The 20,958-nt window shown below is 39.5% G+C and overlaps 1 protein-coding gene across 2 annotated transcripts in view; it reads right to left on the bottom strand.

Moving 5' to 3' along the window:
* IL1RAPL2 (interleukin 1 receptor accessory protein like 2) overlaps nucleotides 1-20,958 on the bottom strand; it is a 392,970-nt gene that overhangs the window by 156,492 nt on the left and 215,520 nt on the right. For both annotated transcript variants that reach the window (XM_055727756.1, XM_055727757.1), the window contains exon 5: nucleotides 16,979-17,132. In XM_055727756.1, the coding sequence (XP_055583731.1) occupies nucleotides 16,979-17,132 (154 nt within the window). The remainder of the gene's footprint in view (nucleotides 1-16,978; nucleotides 17,133-20,958) is intronic.

The raw sequence follows: 20,958 nt of genomic DNA, 5'->3' as shown, positions 1-20,958 counted from the left end.
CTGCTCAGACAATAAGCACACTGTACGTGTGTCTACACAATGCGATGGACGCAGCACAGAGAGCCTCCAGCAAGCAGTGCCTGCGTTAGCAGGGGAGAAGTGCCCAGGCAGCCAGGCCATGGGAGCTGGGCCAGCCAGCCCACTGCACAGCGCGGCAAGGAGGTGGCACCACGTCAGTATGGTGACATCTGCCCTGTCCCTTGGGACAGTCATCATGCCCTCCAACAGAGATGGAACAGAGCTACGGTTCTCCACCGCTTTACATTACGTGTGCATCTTGCCTCCAGGACAACCCCCCGCGTGATAGAGCACACACGCCATCAGCCCCATCACTACAGCAGTGCAGCTGTTATCTTGACAAATCCACAGAAGAAACCGCAGCCACATACTTTCAAGTGACTCCAGTTCCCCCCCGATCCTTGCTCTGGCTAAAAGGAAAATAGCATTTAATATTTCAAAAGTGCTTCTGCTACAAAAGGGTTTATGACAAACACTTTAAATAATGATTTAAAATAGTAATTGGTACACTAGGTCTTCAGATGAAAGGAGAACAATTGCTCTTGTTGTTACTTGCAATGCCCTCTCCAGTGGCAAGGTCCTCGGCATATATGACAAGCTGCAAGCTGAATCTAAATCAACAGGAGCAACTTTTCAAACCCATCTCCGTAATAAGCAACTGAGAATTAAAATATAAAGGCCTTCGTTCTGTAAAAAACCACACTGTTCTAGATTTTTTTTCTGCTGATTTGTGTCAGTTGAGCCTCTGGATTGCTTTTTGGCACCTATTTTAGCCTTCTCCTTCCACCTCCCCACCAAGCCTGGACTGATTTGGACTGCTGGTGCTGGGTCACTGATTGCAGCTGCCCTTTGGAGACTCCCTCTTTCTCCCTCCATGACAATATAGCACAGCCTGGTTGTAAGTCCTCAGCTAGACATGAAAGCATGCATTAGAATGAAGGAGAACCTCAAATGCAAACATGGAAACAATCTCCGTTTGGGTTTAACTTTTATTTGATTCAGGTTTAATAGGCAGGGCTATGTCACGGGCTTGAGAATTCAAATTGCCAGTTCCATACTGCAGATGTTTCTCATGTCAGCTTCTGGGATTTGACTACGCCTTATATTTAGCAAACATAAGAACAACAAAAAGATTTGCTCTAATTTAGGCATCTTCAATCGATGATAAGGATCTGCATTTTCATTTCCTTTTCTTATTTTCATAATGTAAACCCAGCAAGCTGTTATGCACCAAGCATGCTACCAACAGCGAAAGCAGAGAAACACAAATGTCTGAATTAAAGCAGAATCAGAGCAGTACAAGAACACTAAGCCAAAACAAATCATATTTAAAGGACAGAAACATGCCATGAGGTGTCCAAATATAATTGATAATATTCTTGAAATGTAGTATTTTTACCAAAATAAGCACTCATCTGTTTTTCTTCATCACCCAGAAAATTCAAACAAAAGAACAGCCTGCAATGTTTAGATGAAAATACATGCATTGCACAGTAACTTATTTTTTAACCCAGACTTTATTATCAATTTTCTAAAATGTCATGTTTTAGCAACACTTTTCTACCCCGCAGCTCAGCTCTTTTCACCCCACATACTTCAAAAGAAATCCTAACAAAAGAAGTTGGTCTTTTGGTAATGTTAGGGGGGGAGGAAAATAAAATCACTCTGATTTTATTTATCATGAGAATGATTCAGTATCAAAGGAAGAAGATGTCATCAAAGGTTCTGGGAGATGATGAATAGCTTCAGGAAGGAAATGGGCTTTTTAATGCACAGTTTAACATTGAGAATGAAAATAAATATCTAGCCTGGTTGTGCAGAAGGATGGAAGAGTTTTGGGGAAGGAGAACAGGAGGAGATATAATGTGCACAGGAGGGTATACAGCAGTACACTGCAGATTTGGGGATGAGTGTTTTCTTCCATGTTTTTTCTTGAATATTGTCTGTCTGTCAAAGTAAACAGCCCCAATTATATTCAGCTCAATTGACACAAACAGAGCTTAAGGCTGGGGAGAAAATATTTCAATAAGCAGTTGAGTTACTGTAGGCATGAGGACATCAAGTTTTAGTCTCCTTTTCTCCTCCCCCTGACATTTTAAAATGTCAAGCTACTGTCCACATTGCTGACTTATTTCCTACCTCGTCTGCAAGCGAGCACAGGAAAGTTACCTGTTTGCTGCATAAAAGGAACCACAGTATCACTGGTGATTTTAAAATGAGAAATACATGACCACAAAGTTGGAGTAATAGCACAACTATAGGTCAGGAACTATAATGTGGTCAATTTAAAATTCTTACTTGAAATACGTTAAGTTTGTGTATACCACAGTCCCAGGACAAATCGGTGAGGACTCAGCACTGGATGGGGACTATCACACAGAACGGCAAGCTCCTAGCTCCATTGATGGCTGCATGACGGTGTCAGGCAGCACTTGCACCGGAGGGAGCTTCACATGCATACCAGGGCAAGTTACAAGTTCCTGTCACCTTCAGCTGAAACCCACGTGTCAGAGGCAGTAAGGAACACCTCACCTTAATGAGCAAAGCTTTTTTCTTATGTCAAAGAAAAGCCGGTGCAGCAATGCAATATTTAAACTCTACAAAGTCCTTATTAAATGTGACAGCAACAGCTGTAGCAGCTAGAGCACTGGCAGAACAAGGAAAAGAATTACAGCCCTTTTGAGGGCTAGAAAAAGAAAACAGGTACCATTTTAAATATTAAAATGAGGTCTGGGCTGATGGGGAATATGGATACAGTGGCACATAGCCAGAGATCTTGGAGGTGCTGAAAGCTGTTGCTCTGATCCTCCCACAACTTAATGAAAAGGAACCATCTTTAATTCTTTCCAGTCAATATCCTCCACATTAAACTAATATATATAATTCCCACTCCTTATCTTCAAAAGTATGATGGATCACATTAACCTCTCCCCCACGTCATGAGCTCCAGCTGAAACAAATCTCTGTATTTGCTTGTGAAATACACAATTCCAGTTGCGATGACAGAACAGTGGATAGTGGGGAACAAAATTATTCATGTTTGGAAGTTGGAGAAAAAGCAGAAATCAAAAATAAAACCCCAAAAAGGGGCATTTTTCCCTACAAGTAGAACAATACAACATGGATATTTTAGATGTGCCCAGCTTCTGTGACTGCTTTTCTGGAATGAATGCATTGATAATTATCCTTGAGGGAATGGCTGGAAATATTTCCATGCTTTACTATACTGCTTCAGTCCTGTTGGCATCATCTATAGGAACCTGAACTGTCTAGTACGGGAAGCCACTAACATGGAAGAGAAATTTCTCTCTAATCCAAGTGAGTTAAGTTTAGTCTATGAGTAAACTATGAAACATTTATTTGCACAGGCTGTATGAAACCTGTTAAAGATGAGGACATAATAGGCTTTGTCATTGCTGGAGGTGTAGGCACCCCAATACTAACCTTTGAGCACCACCATCTTTCCAGACTCAGCTCTCTACCATCTTTTCTTTCCACCTCCAGACTGTGATCACAGTATTTCCTCTGAATGCAGCATTGCCCAAGGCTTCTTTGTCAATTGACAGAAAAAGTCTTTTAATACTAAAGTTCCTCTTTGACAAAACTCATTATTTTTTCCGAAAACAGATTTTTTAATCAACCTGATGCTTTGGTTAGTGTTTTTTTACAAGTTTCAAACAGACTTTTAAATCAGAAAACTTACCCAAGTACCAAAGGTCTTCCTCTCTGCCCATCCAATCCTTCCCAGTGTTTCTGAGGCCCCTTCCTCTCATATTGTCATCCATGCTGAAAAATTTACTGTGTACCTCTCATTCCTATTTTATTTACAATTTAAGTTGCCTGTATTTCTGCAACATCCTGTGTCCCAAGAGAAGCACAAATGAAATGACATCTCTAAATCAGATCACTTTACTGCACAGTCACATGTACATAGACATATTCAGATAACAATATTCTCCTTAAAAACATCTGGCTAAATGTAGTTGTTACAGCCACTTAGAGGTTACAGAGCTGTCGGAGTGCTGGCAGGGTCACACCTCCTTTGTTCCAGACATAATTCTTTTTCCATTTAGGAAGAAAAAGAAGCACGTTAGTGTGTTTCAGAGAAGTTGTAAGGGCATATATAGCTTATGGCAAATTGGTTCCTCCACTGTCAGAAACTATAACCACTCCTGGTCCAGGATGGGCAACGCAACTATCCACAACTGGATTGCTAATGTGATATGTACTCTATAAAGATGAAAAACCATCTGGTGCTTGAGTCTAGTCTGCTTTGATATAACCAAAGGCCTTTTATCATCTCAAGCCGTTATGAAATTATCTCAGACCAATTCCTGGCAGACAGGTACCCACACAAGAAAACTGGCACCAGCCAAGACAAAATCAGAGACCACATGGAACACACCGCCCTTTACTAGTTGAAACAGTCCTTTAGGTCCATAGCTGGCTATACCAAAAAAAAAATAGAGGATAAGAACCCAAAGCTGCCTTACAAATTTACAACTATATTGTTTATTAATTTTACTGTTTATTAATTTTGGTTTGCAAATCTGTGCTTTATATTTCCTGCACTTTCTCAAGGTACTCCAGCCCATAGGGCTTGTCATAAACAATACCTTTGAGAGCTTTTCATTTTAACCTAAGAAAAAGATGAAATGCTAAACGACTTACTGTTCCCTTCCCACTGGTTGCAAATTACTAAAACACGCTTGAATTGCAAAAACCACTCAACACATACACTAAATAAGTCAGTACATGAAAGTCTAATGTAACCTAGCAGCTACCTGTCCCTTTGAAATAGTCTGAAGTCATAAACACATAAACACAAATTTAGTTGAATGCTTATTTTTCTCCTGCTTACAAGAGGTCATCAATACTATCAAGACAAAAAATAGCTTGGTTGGTCCTGATAAAAATTAAGAACATATATTCCATGATGCTCCATGGTATTAAAGACAGGCAGGGTACTTAACACAGCTACCATATTTTTGTATGTTCTTTCAACTTTAAAACTGCGAAGCACAGAACAAACATCGGCAAGTTATTAGCTTCAGTCTTCTGGTGAACTTCATATGAGTAACATCAGAGCCTGAAGCAATACTACTACTGTCAGATCTCATAAGCTAAACAGGGTCAGGCCAAACAGGCACTTCAATAAGGCACCTTTGAGGATCACATAAGTGCAGCAAGAAATAATGCTGACAATTCAGTAGTGAGCACTGTTCCTTCCACAGCAGAACTTTTCATCTCAGATACTCACAAGTGCTATGCAGCACAAACCAGCTCTGAAAGGCATCACCATTGTGCTGAGGAAACGTAACACTAATCCCCAGCTAAAGTTACTACAGTTCACCTATTAAAATTCTCGCAGTCATTTCAAAGGAACTAGATAGCCACTGCTTCCTATTCTCACACTCTTCTTAGGAGACAAAACATTAGTCAAGATTTGCAGTGTTTCTCTGGGAGAGTGGGAAGGCTGCATTTTTAGTGGGTAAAGCAATCTGCTCACTCATGTGTATCTATTTTACCATTTGCAAAATAGTTTCAGGGGCAGTGTTACTCTGTGTCTGCGCATCTATCTGCCTATCTATTATTAATAAAGAACAATGAGCATCCAGCCTCCACTTTCATGATGAAGGAAGCCTCTTTTATATAGGAAATGAAAATGTACAGGTTTATTCCAGTGGCTGTGCTTTACCTCACTGTTGTGGGCAAAAAACCCACAATGCTATCATTTATACTAAATCATCTCTACTACTGAAAGCACAATACACTTCGAGAATATGGCTCAGCAGCTCCCAGAATAAAAGGCAATTCTTAAAGTGGGAGCTCATATCTGACATTTACAGTATATAGTAAGTGATTCAGCAAGCTACAGTTGCTGTGCACAATGACAGATCATTGGATAAATGAGTAACTGATAACAAGTGTGGAAGCCTTGGCTGTCCACATCAATAAATTAGACAATACCAAATAATCAATGCTACAAACTGCAAACTGCTGATTTAAGGTTGAAGTAGAAAAACCTAGATGATGTTCAAGAACATGACAGAGAACTAGAGGGCATCACAGGTCAATAAAAGCTAACGCTATTTGCCATTCTAATTACTTTGCACCTTCATGAGCTAGGAAGGCAGTTTGTGAAGCTGTAAGTAAAGCGCCAAGAGTACTGACACTATATATAATTCATAGACAGCAGCATATTGCTACATTTCTCATTGTCCTTAGAACTTGTACTTTCTCCAGGAAATATGGAGGTAATACTTAATGTTTATCTTCCAAACTCATTTTTCACGAGCCCTATATTAACAGGTCACTCTGGTGAATGGAAAAGTCATCCATCTGGATCATTTAAGGGACTGAAAATGAAGGAGCTTTTATCCTTCTGGATATATTGCGTTGTCACTTCAACAGCAACACTGTTCACACAGGAACCATGAATGGGCACGTGCATCCTTCAGATACTGTCCAGATCCTCAGCTTACTGACTTTGATGAGGTGCTCTTGAAACCAGCAGAGTTGGGTCAATTTATTAGGAACTTTCTGGGTGTCAGGTGAAAGGGGGATGTTAAAAGACAGAACGTGACCGGCTGTGTCACTTCTTCCAGGTGAACGGGTACCTGCATTGTATTGATACCTTGCTCTGGACTGAATTTTCCTGTTGACTCTTCGCAGACACAGAAATTGCTGCAGATTTATGCTGGGGATTTTGTGTGGTTGAACAAGGCACAATCTGAAAGAGGCACAGAAATTGCTCAATTTTCCAAATGTGGTCAAAAGCAAATGGCCACATTTCTCTTTCTGGATCACACTGGGTTTGCCTGAGGTAGCTAGAAAAATTGAAGTCACTACAGAAATTAGTGGCTATTAAGTGTGCTTTGACCATAGAAACACACTTAGTTGTCTACAGTTAATGGGATGCTGCTGGCCAGACACATAACAAGTCACAAATTAAAGATTTAAGATAAATACTTTACTGTATGAAACAGAAACCTAATATTTACAAAACAAGGACCTTGATAAAAATTAATACAAATCACATAAAATACAGCAAAATAAATGCCTAATTTTTGGCACTTCCTATATGTAGCTTTAAATAGACAGTTATTTCAGCAATGGTTTGAAACCCAGCTGTGAAATTCATTTCCTGGTCTTTTAGCACTGTATTTGTCAGCACTTAACCCATTTCTGCCTTGGTTGCTGTCATAAAAAGGAAGGTTTCCATTAGAAATTCAAACTACTAGAAGATTCAATGAATCATTTATATGAAAATGCAGCAGAGGAAATGCTAATAACAATATCTCCTACTAAAGGTATTTCAAAGTTTGGGACTCTCAATAAAAACCTAATTTGTAAAAGTAAAAATCTCAATCCATTGCATTTAATGAAAAAATGATTCTCTGGCTGTGCCAAGATATTGCAAAAAAGGAAAAGAGATGAAGTCTTGCTATGGCAATGCGTAAGTTATAGCAGCAAGAAAATGTCAGTTCATATATGACATAACTGTTACATATTTTTTAACATGTCAACATTAGAAGGGAACAGGAAGGATTTTCTGTTCCCAAACAATCTGTAGTATCTTCCCAGAAGTATAGAATTTTTGCAGATTTAACTTGCTCACTTTAAGATTTCTCTTCTGAATTAAAGAAATACATCCTATTCACAGTTATTAGAACCGCAGTCACAAGCAAGCTGCTTTTATCTTTGCCTTTTGTTTTTGTAAATATCTTTCCCCTAATAATAGGTTTCTTGAGATTTTTTTCATTTATTCTCTTTTAGACTCAAATAGTGGTAAAAGTTCTGCTAGAAAAAAAAAATGTTACAAGGTGTTTTCCAGAAGAAAAGAAGGCTCTGCTTCCTCTACCACTATAGATACAGTGCATCGGCTGATGACATGTACTAACAGCACAAATCTAAAAGGAAATGTAAGTCACTACGAAAATCTTACCAGCTTATTATCCACCTTAACTGCTTACGCTATTTTTGATGAAAATATAACAATGCATACTTTATGTATTAATATGAAGAATATGAGCATCCTGGTTGGTACCCAAAACAGTGTGGCCAGCAGGGCCAGGGCAGTGCCCGTCCCCCTGTGCTGGGCCCTGGTGCGGCCGCCCCTCGAGCCCTGGGGGCAGGTTTGGGCCCCTCAGCCCCAGGCAGACCCTGAGGGGCTGGAGCGTGTCCAGAGCTGGGCAGGGGCTGGGGCACAAGGCTCACGGGGGGGGCTGGGGGGGCTGGGGGGCTCAGCCTGGAGAAAAGGAGGCTCAGGGGGAGCCTGATCAATCTCCACAGACACCTGAAAGGAGGGTGTAGCAAGGTGGGCATCAGTCCCAAGTAAGAAGCGATAGGACAAGAGGAAACGACCTCAAGCTGTGCCAGGGGAGGTTTAGATTGGATATTTGGAAAAATTTCTTCACTGAAAGCATTGTCAAGCATTGGAACAGGCTGGAACCTGTTGAACCAGGGAAGTGGTTGAGTCACCAGCCCCGGAGGTGTTTAAAAGACATGTAGATATGGTGCTTAGGGACATGGTTTAGTGGTGGACTTGGCAGTGCTGGGTTAATGGTTGGACTGGATGACCTTAAAGGCCTTTTCCAACCTAAACAATTCCATGATTTTGAGCTCAGCAGCTCTGGTCAGTTAATCTTTATATCTTACCTTCTGACACTATTAAGAGAATGATACTTAAAGGCCAATGCAGCACACAGGAAGATGGAAGCCACAGTGTTAGCCCTCTTCTACCTGCATCCCTCCTGAGGCTGAGATACGACCTCACATCAGCCAAGGAAACAGGGTGCAAACATCTATCACCCCCTTATTCCAGAAGCATTTTGCACAGCGATTTGCTGTCCATATTACTAAGCATGGGAGGGTGTTAGGGCTTACAGATAAAAATAGCTTGTTAAGTACAGAATTGGTCTCTAAATTGGTGCTTTCTACAAAGCACCGATGTTCTCTGACTGTACTCCAGCAGCTCCCCATGAAGTTATGGAGAGCAGAAGTTGGGCTTTCAGCTGGAAACAGTACATTTCCTGCCAAGAGTGAGCTCTAGCTAGAGCACTCCCATGGGATATGGCAGGGGACAGGCACCTTAGGCCATATGTCAAGAGTGGAGAGGACTGCCAAGCCCTGAGAGTGAACTGAACATTGTTCATGCCAGAGAAAGAAGGGCTAAAGATGCCAAACCAGGAGAAAAGGGAAAGAAGGAAAAGCATATATGTTGCTGGTTCCAACAGCTGCTGACAGCTTCAACACCACTTCAGATGCGATACAATTCTGGTGAACCCTAAATAGGGGAAATTTTTCATTTGGAGATGTGGAGCTAAAAAAAAACCTCTCTAGAAGGAGCAGCTGTTTCCAAGAAAAGGAATTCCAAATTGAGCAAACACTTCCCATCCCTGTCAGCAGTGGCCACGCAAGTATGAGATGAGGAGTAAACCCTGAAGGCCAGGCTAACTCCCACCATGCACATGTCACCATGTTTTACCCTGGAGAGCTTTTCAGTCTGTTTCATCAGGAAAATTCACAGGCTGCTTTAGGCTTTCATGGAATCATAAAATTGTTTAGGCTGGAAAAGACCTTTAAGATCATCAAGACCAACTATTAACCCAGCACTGCCAAGTCCACCACTCAACCACGTCCCTAAGCGCCACGTCTGTATGTCTTTTAAGTACTTCCAGAGTCGGTGACTTTACTTGAAATGTTTTCTGCTTTATTTGAGACAACAGACACTGAAAAATGTTTGAAAATACAAATAAATAAGAGAGAGCGGAGCTACCAGCTCTCACCAGATCCACTGGTCAAAATCAGGAATGAAAATATCCCTGCACTCCAATCAACTCACAGATCCCAGGGATTAGGTAAGATGTCTAGTGCTGCCAGGAAGTAGCGTCTGCATCTGGTGAAAATTTTGGCATGTTGTAAGAAAATCCCTGTGAAATATCAATTTAATTTTTTTTAAAAGAAAATCAATTCCAAGAAACTTTTTAATAGGGACTATCAAAACATCTAACTTCAGGAATGCTGGAAGATTCCAGTAATATACATTAGAAGCTATACGTATGATTAAAAATGATACACTCACAAATCAAATTAAAATCTCTTGGCTCGTGAAAAATAAGTAATTTGATGAAACAAAATAACAAATGCAAAATGTTGCAATATGATCTTTGGTGTTACAATCACGTAAACTGAAATGGATGTTATTTCCACACAGTGCTCTAATTGACATGTTACTATCTTATTTGATAAAATGGTGGTAACAACAGCTATTTCATCCTATTCCCCCAAAAAAGGTTCTGGAGTTTAGGCTATGAAGCAATAACGTGAGGGTGAGAGCCATCCAGCTTCCACCAGGAGCCAGAGGCTCTGCCCTCTCTACAGAGCGCAACGCCAGACAGTGCTGTCAGAGTTACTCTGGCTACCAAAAGCCACACAAACATGTTAACTACCTCTGCTGAAAGACTCCAGTTAACTCAGGAATCCCTACAGACCAGAGTTTTGTGCAGCAGGCATGTCCTTAACATAGTACATCTTAATGCAGAAAACTCTGCTGAATATGATCTACTTTTGTTCCTTAGCCACCTGCTTTTTTAACCTGTGTCTTATGTTGGCCCTTCTTTTATGTATATCCAATTCCCGTCTACACAATGACATTCAGAGCTCAGTGACCTTTTAGAGCTAAACTGTTTTTTCAGATAAGTAACTTCTTAGGCAATCCTGAAGCATTTCATAAATTCACTGAAGATTACGAAACTGCTTGTGCCAAAATATAATGCCATTTGCATAGAATCACAATGAAATTTTTTCAGATTTTTGAGCAAATAACAATTCTTATTTTCCATTATAAAAGTAAATCCCTTATAACAGTCTGAATTCCAAAGGACACGTTTCAGTTGAGTTCAAACAAGCTTTTAATTTATCTTAACACTTTTAGCTGTGGTGGTTTGGGAAACTGTCAACAGCCAAAAACGTTGTCAGTCAACATGTCATTTGTATGATTGTGTTGATAATACTTTATCTTCTGTAAACTCATAAGGCTTAGAGTGCACTTACAGATTGCTGCAGGTGTAAATCTGTAATGATCAGCGCCCACTGATTCCTGCCAATGGGCCACTAGACTCCACTACAAATAATGTAAAATAACATACCCAGCTTACAGGATTAAAAATGTGCAGAAAAGCAACTACCACCAAATAGTGGACACACTTTTATCTCATATTCTCACTTACTGTGTGGTAGCTTGTCTCTGTGTGTCCCTAGACCTGCTGCAGACTATGAGTAATCATTTGCATTTTTAAATCTATTTAACCCCTTTGACTTAACAATATCGAATCACCATGAACCACTTGTGCTAATAAAGGGGTCCCAAACACACAAACAAAATCTAGCAACAGCAGCAGGTGTAATTTGAAAAGTGAGCAATGTAATGAGATTTGAAAGAATTTAATTGAAAAACTATGAGCAAAGAGTGAATTCAGGCAGAATCATTCAATTCATGTAGCCATGTGGAATAATTTGTCATTTACGATGGTCAAAACAAATACTGCTGCATAAATGACGTTTAGGAACAGCCAGGCATTTTAGCAGTCTGTGAAGAATATGACAAAGTAGAGGTTGAAGGAAACTTGGAGGACAGGGCTGCTGGACAGAGTGGTTCAGTAACTCCTGCCTGTCACTCCAATCCATCACCAGCAGTTTATGAAGTTGGTCAGATGGCCACCTTCTGCTGTCACACTGGAAAATAATTCACCATTACAAATTCACAAATCACCTCTTTTCGCAGGGAAGAGAAAAAACAATGCAACCTCTCCCACTAGCATAGCTGTCTATGGAAAAGCAGATCCCTACAAGATCGCCCCATCTGCCAGGGGGCACCTGGGCCACCCTACAAGAGCAGGTCTTGCTCCTTTCTCAGGGGGGTTGCCCCTTCCCTAATGTCCAACGTACATCTGCTTACATCTTCTTCTAAGCCTGTCTTCTTACAGACCAGTGTCCCAAAACAACAATGACAATAGAAAAGAGTGCTGAAGCAGCAGGAAAACACAGCAGGTATTTTTCTCAATTGCATCTTTTCATCCCCAAAATTACTGAAACATTGCTATGTATCAAGACAGAGTAAACTGGCTGGTAGGATTCGGGAAAGCAGGAGGTTGTGTAAATTGCCTTTTAAAAACAATATGATTTTATATGTTTGGGTTTTTCTTTTTATCTGGATAGTATAATTGTTCTTCAATAAACACTGGCATTTAACAATACTCATCAAAATGTTTATGATTTCTGATATTCCTGACTATCTGTAATTTTATTAAAAACTAATACATTCTGATACTGTTGATTATCTGTAAATTTACATTACTATGTTCATTTTTTCTATGTGCGTGCACTCTAATTTATTATCTAATTAAAACCTGAGTTTCTGTTATATTATTAGGCTTTAGAACCCTGGATCACAGTTGCTAATCTCACTTGTTTGTCTACAACAAAACTACTAAGAAGCAAAAAGTGCATTTTTATTTTATTTTATTTTTTACATAGACTGAAGGGTGACATGTTACTTGCTAAGATAACGCTGTTGTCACGTTTCTTCAGCAAAAAAGGCTGACAAGACTTGTTTCACATCTGCCTGCATAATATAACAAACCCATGAAGAACTAGTGATGAAAAAGCTGTTTTGTTGACAACTTATGATTGTTAAATGCACCCAAACACCACAATTTAGGCACTGCTCATTAGTGCTGTATTGTAGCTCAGGATTTTGTCCCTATAAATACTTCACATCAAAACATTTTTTTAATATATGCTAGGCTGCAAGCCTTTTCCTTACAACCCCAGAGAGCTATAGCCTTTGAAGCCTTTGATCACCTTAATTGCCCATCTGTACATTACCATCGAAGTCGTACGATAGTGTTGCCCGCCACGTACAGTACTCCATATATAGTCCAAGTACCCCTTTCTACAAATGCCATTTTACCTGTTTGTTTTGTGCTCTGCTCATCTACTAATACTAATAATAACTGAGATCTCTACACCTTTCTTACTTTGGCTGGGCATTACGTTGATGGCTTTCAGTTTCCATCTACGACTCCAGAGATTTTTTTCTTACAAATTACTTCATAGTAGCTAATATCATGACTTAGTCACAGGAAGAAGAAAGGGAGTAGGAACTCCCCTTCTACCTCTAACGGACCCACTGAGATCTTCTGTTTGGACCTGCAATAGTGAGAAGGCAAGGCTGGACCTGAGGAAAGCAGTGCCTGAGGACCAGCACGTGCTGTCCTTGCAGCTCCCTTGCACAGCCACAGCCACTCCGGCAGTTGCCCTGACACTGGCACAGGATGTTAAGGCAGCACCTTCTAATAGCTCTAATGACTTCACTGAAAGTTCACTTAAATAATCACTGGATAACTAACTAATAAGAGCAGGGCTTTGCCCCTAATTAAAAGTCTCACCTAGCAGACTCTACTTGAAATAAATGCTTAAGCAACAGTAATATGAATACCAAATACACAGTCATTCTTCATGCAGTCCACCCCTGCTCTCTTGTCTGCAATTAACTTTGATCAGGCTGCCTTGTGGGATCACGTCTTCAGTAAAGCTGCTGCATTAGTCTCGGATATCATTAACTCTTCTGATTACCTTTACTAACAGCAAGTTAAAATGGTGCTACTGGCTCCTGTCCTTTCAAATTTTCCTGAAGCTGATACATCAGCACTGCATTTATTCTGATTTCAAGTTTCATTCTTCAGATGCTCATACTTCATTTACTATGAATATCAGTTATTTCATATTGCTACTTCCATACCTACCACAATCTCCAAAAAGGACTAAAATCTCAGGTACCAGATTTGATACAACTTTTAAAAAGGAAAGATCCTTGTCTTACAATCAAGTTATAGAGTAAATATGACTTAACTGGCATTTCAAGTATTGTGTACTTTAGCAAATGCCTGAAAGACTAGAGGAAATATAACCCAGCCTCCTCTCCCTCCATGGCAGGGCAGCTCTCTTTGCTTGAGGGAGTTGTGGGGTTGCCCACTTCACTTTCAGAATAACTCTTTCCTCTAATAACAATTTCAGGTTACCATGGCTGCTAGCAGTGGCCAACAGAGTCTTGCTGTTCAAAATCTGTACTGTTAGAGGAACTCAGACACTCGCCAATAAATGTCAATTCAGGCACATAAGTAAGAGAAATAGAAACAGCATTACAAAGTTCCTGCAGAAGAAAACAGTATGCAAGATCCTTTCCTCCACATCTACATTGCAGGCTCTCACAGACGATTCTACCACAGCTTTGCTGGTATGCCTTCATCAGTATTTCCTAACAGTGATTTTAAAGACCAGCTGTCTGTCTTTAAAAGGTTCAGCTGTTGGAGCTCTGGTCTCACCCTAGCTCCTCCTGGTACAGTATTTTGATGAGAACTCAGTTTTCAGACAGGTGAACAATGTGGCCCAGTGCAACACCAATCCCACTACAAGACAGACATGGGCATACTGGAACAAGTCTGTGAAGGGCCACAGATGATTAAGGGACTGAAGTATCCATCATATGAGGAGAGGCTGAGAGGGCTGGGGTGGCTTGGTCGGCAGAAAAGGCGGCTCATGCAAATCTTATCCACATGTGTAAACACCTGGTGGGAAGGTATAAAGAAGGTGGATCCAGGCTGTTCTCAGTGGTATCCAGTGAAAGACAAAGAGGGAACAGGCACACAAACTGAAATAAAAGAAATTCTGTTTAAACCTAAGAATTATTTTTTTTTACTGTGAGGGTGGTTGAACACTGTGACAGCCTTGTCCAGAGGTGTTGTGTAGTCTGTATTCTCAAAGATAATCAAAACGCAACTGGACACAACCCTAGGCAGTCTTCTGTAGCTGATTCTGCTTAAGCTGGGATTTGGATGGGATGATCTCCAGAGACGCATCCATCCTAGACCTGCACTAGCCCCAAGGAAACCAAACTCAGGGCGTGTGTTAACAACTAAACCAGTATGTAGTTTTCTTTCTGCCTCCCACAAGACATATTCTTCAATGAAGTCCCTGAGTACATCATGTACCTGCTCCTACCCTGAGATCTGATCTACCTCAGAACCTTCCACCTGACGCAGCCAGCCACACAACACAAATAATCCTCGGTTGTTTGTTTGACCTCTCCCCCATAAAGATCTAAACCCACATGCATATAATATTCACAAACTGAAACAAAACAGAAACAGGAGAAAGAAACTTTGTCAAGCACCAAGCTATAAGATAATATGCTTAAATGGTTCTATCTATTACATTGGTTGCTCTAATCCATATTTTCAGGCCATCATCTACATAAATTTACTAGCCTATACCAGCCTATTCTCTCTCTAAAGAGATCAAACCAGCAAAATGTAACATCAGATGTCTCCCAACACTTAAATGTGGAAATCGTGTTTACTAACATATGTGCTTTATTAATAAACTAAAGGAAATTTAATGTAATATGGATTTCATACCAAATTACAAGGGGAACAATCTTCTGGTTCTCAAGTATTTTCCAAAAAGAACACTTGCGTATTCCATACGTAATTTTTAATAATTCAGGTCATAAACATTTCAATAAAACAAATAAATTTAATACATACTACAGTTAGTTTAGGGCAAATTAATTAAATTGTGAAGTATGAATATACCACACTGTTCAAACAATGATGAGAACACCTGAATTCTAGCAAGGTCATGATGAGACAGAGAGAACAGAGTATCTGTTACTTAAAGAATATCCATCGTGGGAATTGAATTAAATGCATCTTATTTTCACTTTGTCAGACTTAGTTCATATTCTGGTTGAAGACCAGCATACTACCTAGGATAGCAACTACCCATAAAGCAGGTATTACATCTTCATTTGACAGGTCTGGGATCAGGTAGGTCAAATCAATACTTCAAAGATCTGTTCATGGTCAAAAATGGACAATGAAGAGTCACGATACATGAATCTGGCACACAGGGAAAAGAACTCATTTAAAATGAGGAGCAATGATAAGAATAGAAAAATGGATTTCACTCAAAATAAAGGGAAGAATTGTATTTCAAGAACCTATTAAAAATATCACATGGACTAATTCAGTCTGAAATAAGAAAGTAGAATTCTACTTATCACCACTTCAAGTAGGGCCTCATTTTAATCAGTGTGTTAAAACACAGACAGGAAAATACCTAAACATTTGTTTATAAGGCTTAGTGTGAAAGGCTGAAAAAACTCAACTGTTTTCAGATGCTTGCAAAGTTCCACAGACACAGAACGCAAAACAATAATTATAGATGTCATACTGTACAGTGGAATGGAAAGGGAAAAGGAATATATTGGTAGGAAATACTTTTCCGCTCATTCATTTCTGTTACCGGACAAAAAGGGACAGAAAGTACTGTTGTCTAGTAAGATTACTACATGGACTGAGAACCATGCAACGACCTCCTGATAAGCAGGTTACTATCCCCCTGAAAGTCCAATGTTCTAACTTCATTTTTGGAATATGTTGTGCCACACTTTTTGCTAAAGACAAGCCCCAGACTAGAGAAGTTGATCATCACAAACTAAACCAAAGCTTAAAAATATGAAACTATCACTCGGAGGAAAAAAAAAAAAAAGACTCAAGATGTCTCTTTTGACTGCACAAGCCTGTTTTACAGCTTCAGTCAACCTTTCCTCTGTTCAGCATTGAATACAAAACTGCAGTTTGAATTACTTCCAGTGTATAGGGAGGACACAGGTCTGCTCTACCTTTTGCCTTATAACCAGTATTTCCAGAGAGCAAAAGGCAGAAGTATTCTTCCATGGAATTTTATAAGATCTTGATATAAATCTTCCCTACTTTGGCACTGCTCAGCTACTGAGATTTGGTTTGGACTTAGCTCCCTAAAGGTGGAAAACACTTTTTCTTATTATTTCAAAGCTTTATTTTTTCCATTGGTATAGAACAAAGATTCTTACCAGTAACCTTCAATTCAACTGTTCTTCGTATAAGCTTGCCTTCAAACTTCAGTTCACAGGTATAATTTCCTCCATCTTCTTCCTGGACCTCTTGTATTAAGAGAGTATTTCCCTTCTGAATTACAATGCTTCTCCACATTTTTGGCTTACATTCCTGCAGAAAAAAACCCATTGCCAAAATTACCCAGCTTGTATGAGATAAGACAGTGTTTCCTGATCAGATTTTCAGTATTATACGTAAGTAAACAACCAGCTCAATGTATTTTGCAATTCAAATTCAAACATAATTTCAGAAAGCACAGAGATCTGAAACTGGAATTAAATTGAAGACAGAAATTAAACAGAAATGTTTTTACGGTTCAGTAATTCCTACTGTATCACATGGGCCGTGTTTAATACGTGGTACCCTGAAGCAATGGTGAAGTATCTTCTCTTTTTCATGATAAACAACTGCCAAGACCTCTGCTGTAGGATGGACTATTAAAATGCATATCTGTTTGAAGGGAGTAAGAGCAACATCTGTTAAAAGTTAGCCTGAAGGCAAACTTTACACACAGTCTCAGGCTAGAACTGTTTACCAACAGAATAAAACAGGAAGAACAACAGAACTTTTGGGAGCAAGAGAATTCAGGAAGCCTGGTTTCTCATCACTGGCTTCTCCAGCACCTGATGAGCTTTGATTCAGCCGTCTCCCATCACTGGGCTCTTTGTAGCATCACCCCCATGTTCATGCTCTGATGGAGTACATGGCACTGATGGCCTGCAATTCTCAGTGATTTTGCCAGGCAGACCTTGGCTGTTACTTGGCAGACTTAGGTTCATCACCATGAATTGCGGTCCTACTGGAACAGCATTTGAGTCCCATATGGTGTGTGATAGTGCAGGAAGAGGCTCTGGCTTTTCTAACATACCGTATCCTTGCAGCCAGATCAGTCACCTTCCATGCTAACAGTAGTCACCGACTGAATACCTCTTGGAATGCTCTGAACTAAAAGCACAGCACAATCTGATGACTGTCTCTTTAAAATGGTACCTTAAGATTATATATTTATTGTCTCAATAACTTTAATGTCAAGCCTGTTCTGCCTGCAAACAAAATCACGCTTTTCCCAGTTCTCTAAAACGCTCAGTACTCCTGACAGTTCTGGAGGCTCCGGCTACTTCTGTACCCAGAGCACACAAAGCAGCATAGGGCCTGAGTACCTTTAATGCCCCTCTCTCGAGGTGGCAACACAGAATAAGCTCTTGGACTGCAACTAACAATCTCACATCAGTTAGACCAGGTTCAGCAACTTCAGTGGTTTGTGTAAATAGTCCAAACCTATGCCCCATCTTCTGCTCATCTGCAACAGCAGTGTCAGAAACGTAGCAAATAGAACAGAACACTCTCTTAAGAAAACAGTCAAGCAAGAAAATACATTGACATGCAAATATATGGGATAACAGCAAGAGATCAGAATGACACAAACATGATTTTTCCATGGGACTCCATACACATTCCAAATCCATGATGTCAGATTCCAAATTAAAGGATAATAATAAAGAAATAAAAAGATGGGCCTGTGACCTTCTGACCTTGCATGTGAAAACAGAGCACTGAAGCATTCAGCCCTATCCTTAGGAAGCCAAATTCAGTTAAAATGTGGTCAGTTTTCAAATTCTGAAACTGCAGTACAATTGCAGGTAACAGGTGTTCAGGTTATCTTTCTGAACTACAGCTCTAAGGAAAGTGTAATCTTGTCTTGCATGTGAACTTTAGTTAACACTGATAACAGAGACCGATCAGAATCCAGATCCTATCTGCTGTGCTAAGAAGAATCAGAACTTTTTTTTGTTAATAAATTGCACTGACATCGCTTGAGACTCATGCAGGACAGATCTGAGCTGGAAAATGCTATTAAAACCTTTCTGATTTGCACTCAATTTGTTAGTCCTAAGGTACATCGACCACCTACTTGGAGTAACTAAATCTGATCACTGGGCAAAGAGTATGATTCAGTTCAATTCTAATTTAGAAGGAATATAATTCCCAGAATACACAAAGTAAGCATATTTCAGATATGCACCCTTTCAGTGTAGCACTGAAAGACTCTATTGTATGTTACCAGTTTAATATTGCCTATTTAATTTTTTACAGTATGGGAACAAAGAGGTCAAACATATATTTTCATATTCTTTTTATGTTTTCATGTATTACGTGATTGTAATAAGAAGGGTGACACCTTTACTACTATAGAGATTAATGATTTAGCACAAATATTGTTTGTGGTTTATGTAGTTTATTGTATATATAATATGGTTTACAGAGAGGAATTGTTCTGTTGGAATTGTACCACTAATTTCCTAATTGTTTCTTTTTCTATCTATTTAAAACACTTCATATTAAGAATGATTTATACGCTTTTCTTTTGCACATCTTAGCTAATTAATTTTTCTTCTACTGACTGTGCAAGCTTTCTAAACATATGTTGCAAATGCTTGTTTTATTCTGCCTGGTTTTCGCAGACCAATTCAACATGGAAAATTGAAAGCAAAAGAAGGGAGATGCTGGAATATCATAACAATTTGTATCTTAAGCAACAAAAATGGCCAAGAAACAAACCAATAAAAAAAAAATCAAACTAGTTTTCATATTGTGAAAAAAATCTAGATTTTACTGTCAGAGGTCTGCTAATTTCTCTAAAAAGGTAAATGGTCAATTGTATGACTGTTGCTATTTTAATCAATTAATTGCTCTTTTCTGCTTTTGCACCATGTTTACCTGCTAGAAGAATCTGCAAGTTTCTTCTTCTAGCCTATTCATTCTCCTTAGGCCTCATAAACGTTTGGGGTTTTTTTCCCTCAGTAATTATTTGTGCACTATTAAGCTTCTATTTCTCGTCTTTAAAATTTAAGTGGCAGCACCTCAACAATTCTGGTTTTTGTGGGGTAGATAACAACCACCTGACACTTCGATTGTTTTCACAACCCTTCCTTCAACCCCGTATTAGAAAAGAGATGGTGGAAATGGATTAAGACTCAGCGTTCTAGACGTAATATACCTTTTTCCTCTGCCAGTTGATTTTTCATGAAACCGTTCTTACTCTTAAATCCCGTTCATACAATCATGCCTTGACACATACATTTATTTTAAAAAAATCCTTATACTTCTTGTCAAAACATGTGTAACAGAGCTGTGTGTACATCACTGGCATTTAGTTGTGGAAATCTTCAAAAATAAGTATTTCATGCAGTGTAATTTTACCCAGAAGTGAAGTTCATACTACTGTTAAAACAAATCCTCACAGCAAATGTTTTATTACTTATTGGGCATGCATGTGGAAATCTATTCAGGCATAATTGTTTTAAGAGCATGTTTAAATTACAGTTAACTCCCTGTAAACTGATGCAATTATTGCCTCAGATTCATTAATCCCTACACATAGAGAAGCCTTTTGGAAGGCAGGGCACATCCTACACAGGGTGGGCTTCCACCGTTCCTGTCCCATCTGATGGTATTTCATCGGTCTTAAGTCCAAACTCTCCAACTACCAGTAAACTGGCAGGTTCTAGTAAACACAAGGATTTCTCTTTCCAGTCAAAGGTATAAAAAAGGACCCTCCAGGACTCCCTCACATTTATTTAACTATTTTTCTATTTTGTACAACTTATGCTGTCCCCCTGAATGAAAATCTTCTCTAAATATTTCACCATAATGAAAAGGAATTGCCCCCAGTGCCTCTGGAACAGATTTGCACGAGAAGATGGCTGATTACAACTTCATGTACACATCAAACTCAGCCACAAAAGCAGCAGGGAAAAACTTGAGGATCCAGTGTGCTATTACCGAAACAGATGCCTTCTTCAGAAAGCGAGGGTCAGATCCTAAAGTGGAATACCACTTTACACTGTTCTTTGGGAGAATGGACCTGCTTTTTGTTACATACATTGCCCCACACAGCATTATCTTAAGTCCCAGACTGAGGTTTCTAGGATTACCC

The sequence above is a fragment of the Falco cherrug genome, chromosome 15 (genome assembly GCF_023634085.1).
Source record: "Falco cherrug isolate bFalChe1 chromosome 15, bFalChe1.pri, whole genome shotgun sequence".
NCBI classification, from domain to species: Eukaryota; Metazoa; Chordata; class Aves; order Falconiformes; family Falconidae; genus Falco; species Falco cherrug.
This window is presented reverse-complemented; position numbering and strand designations above follow the sequence as displayed.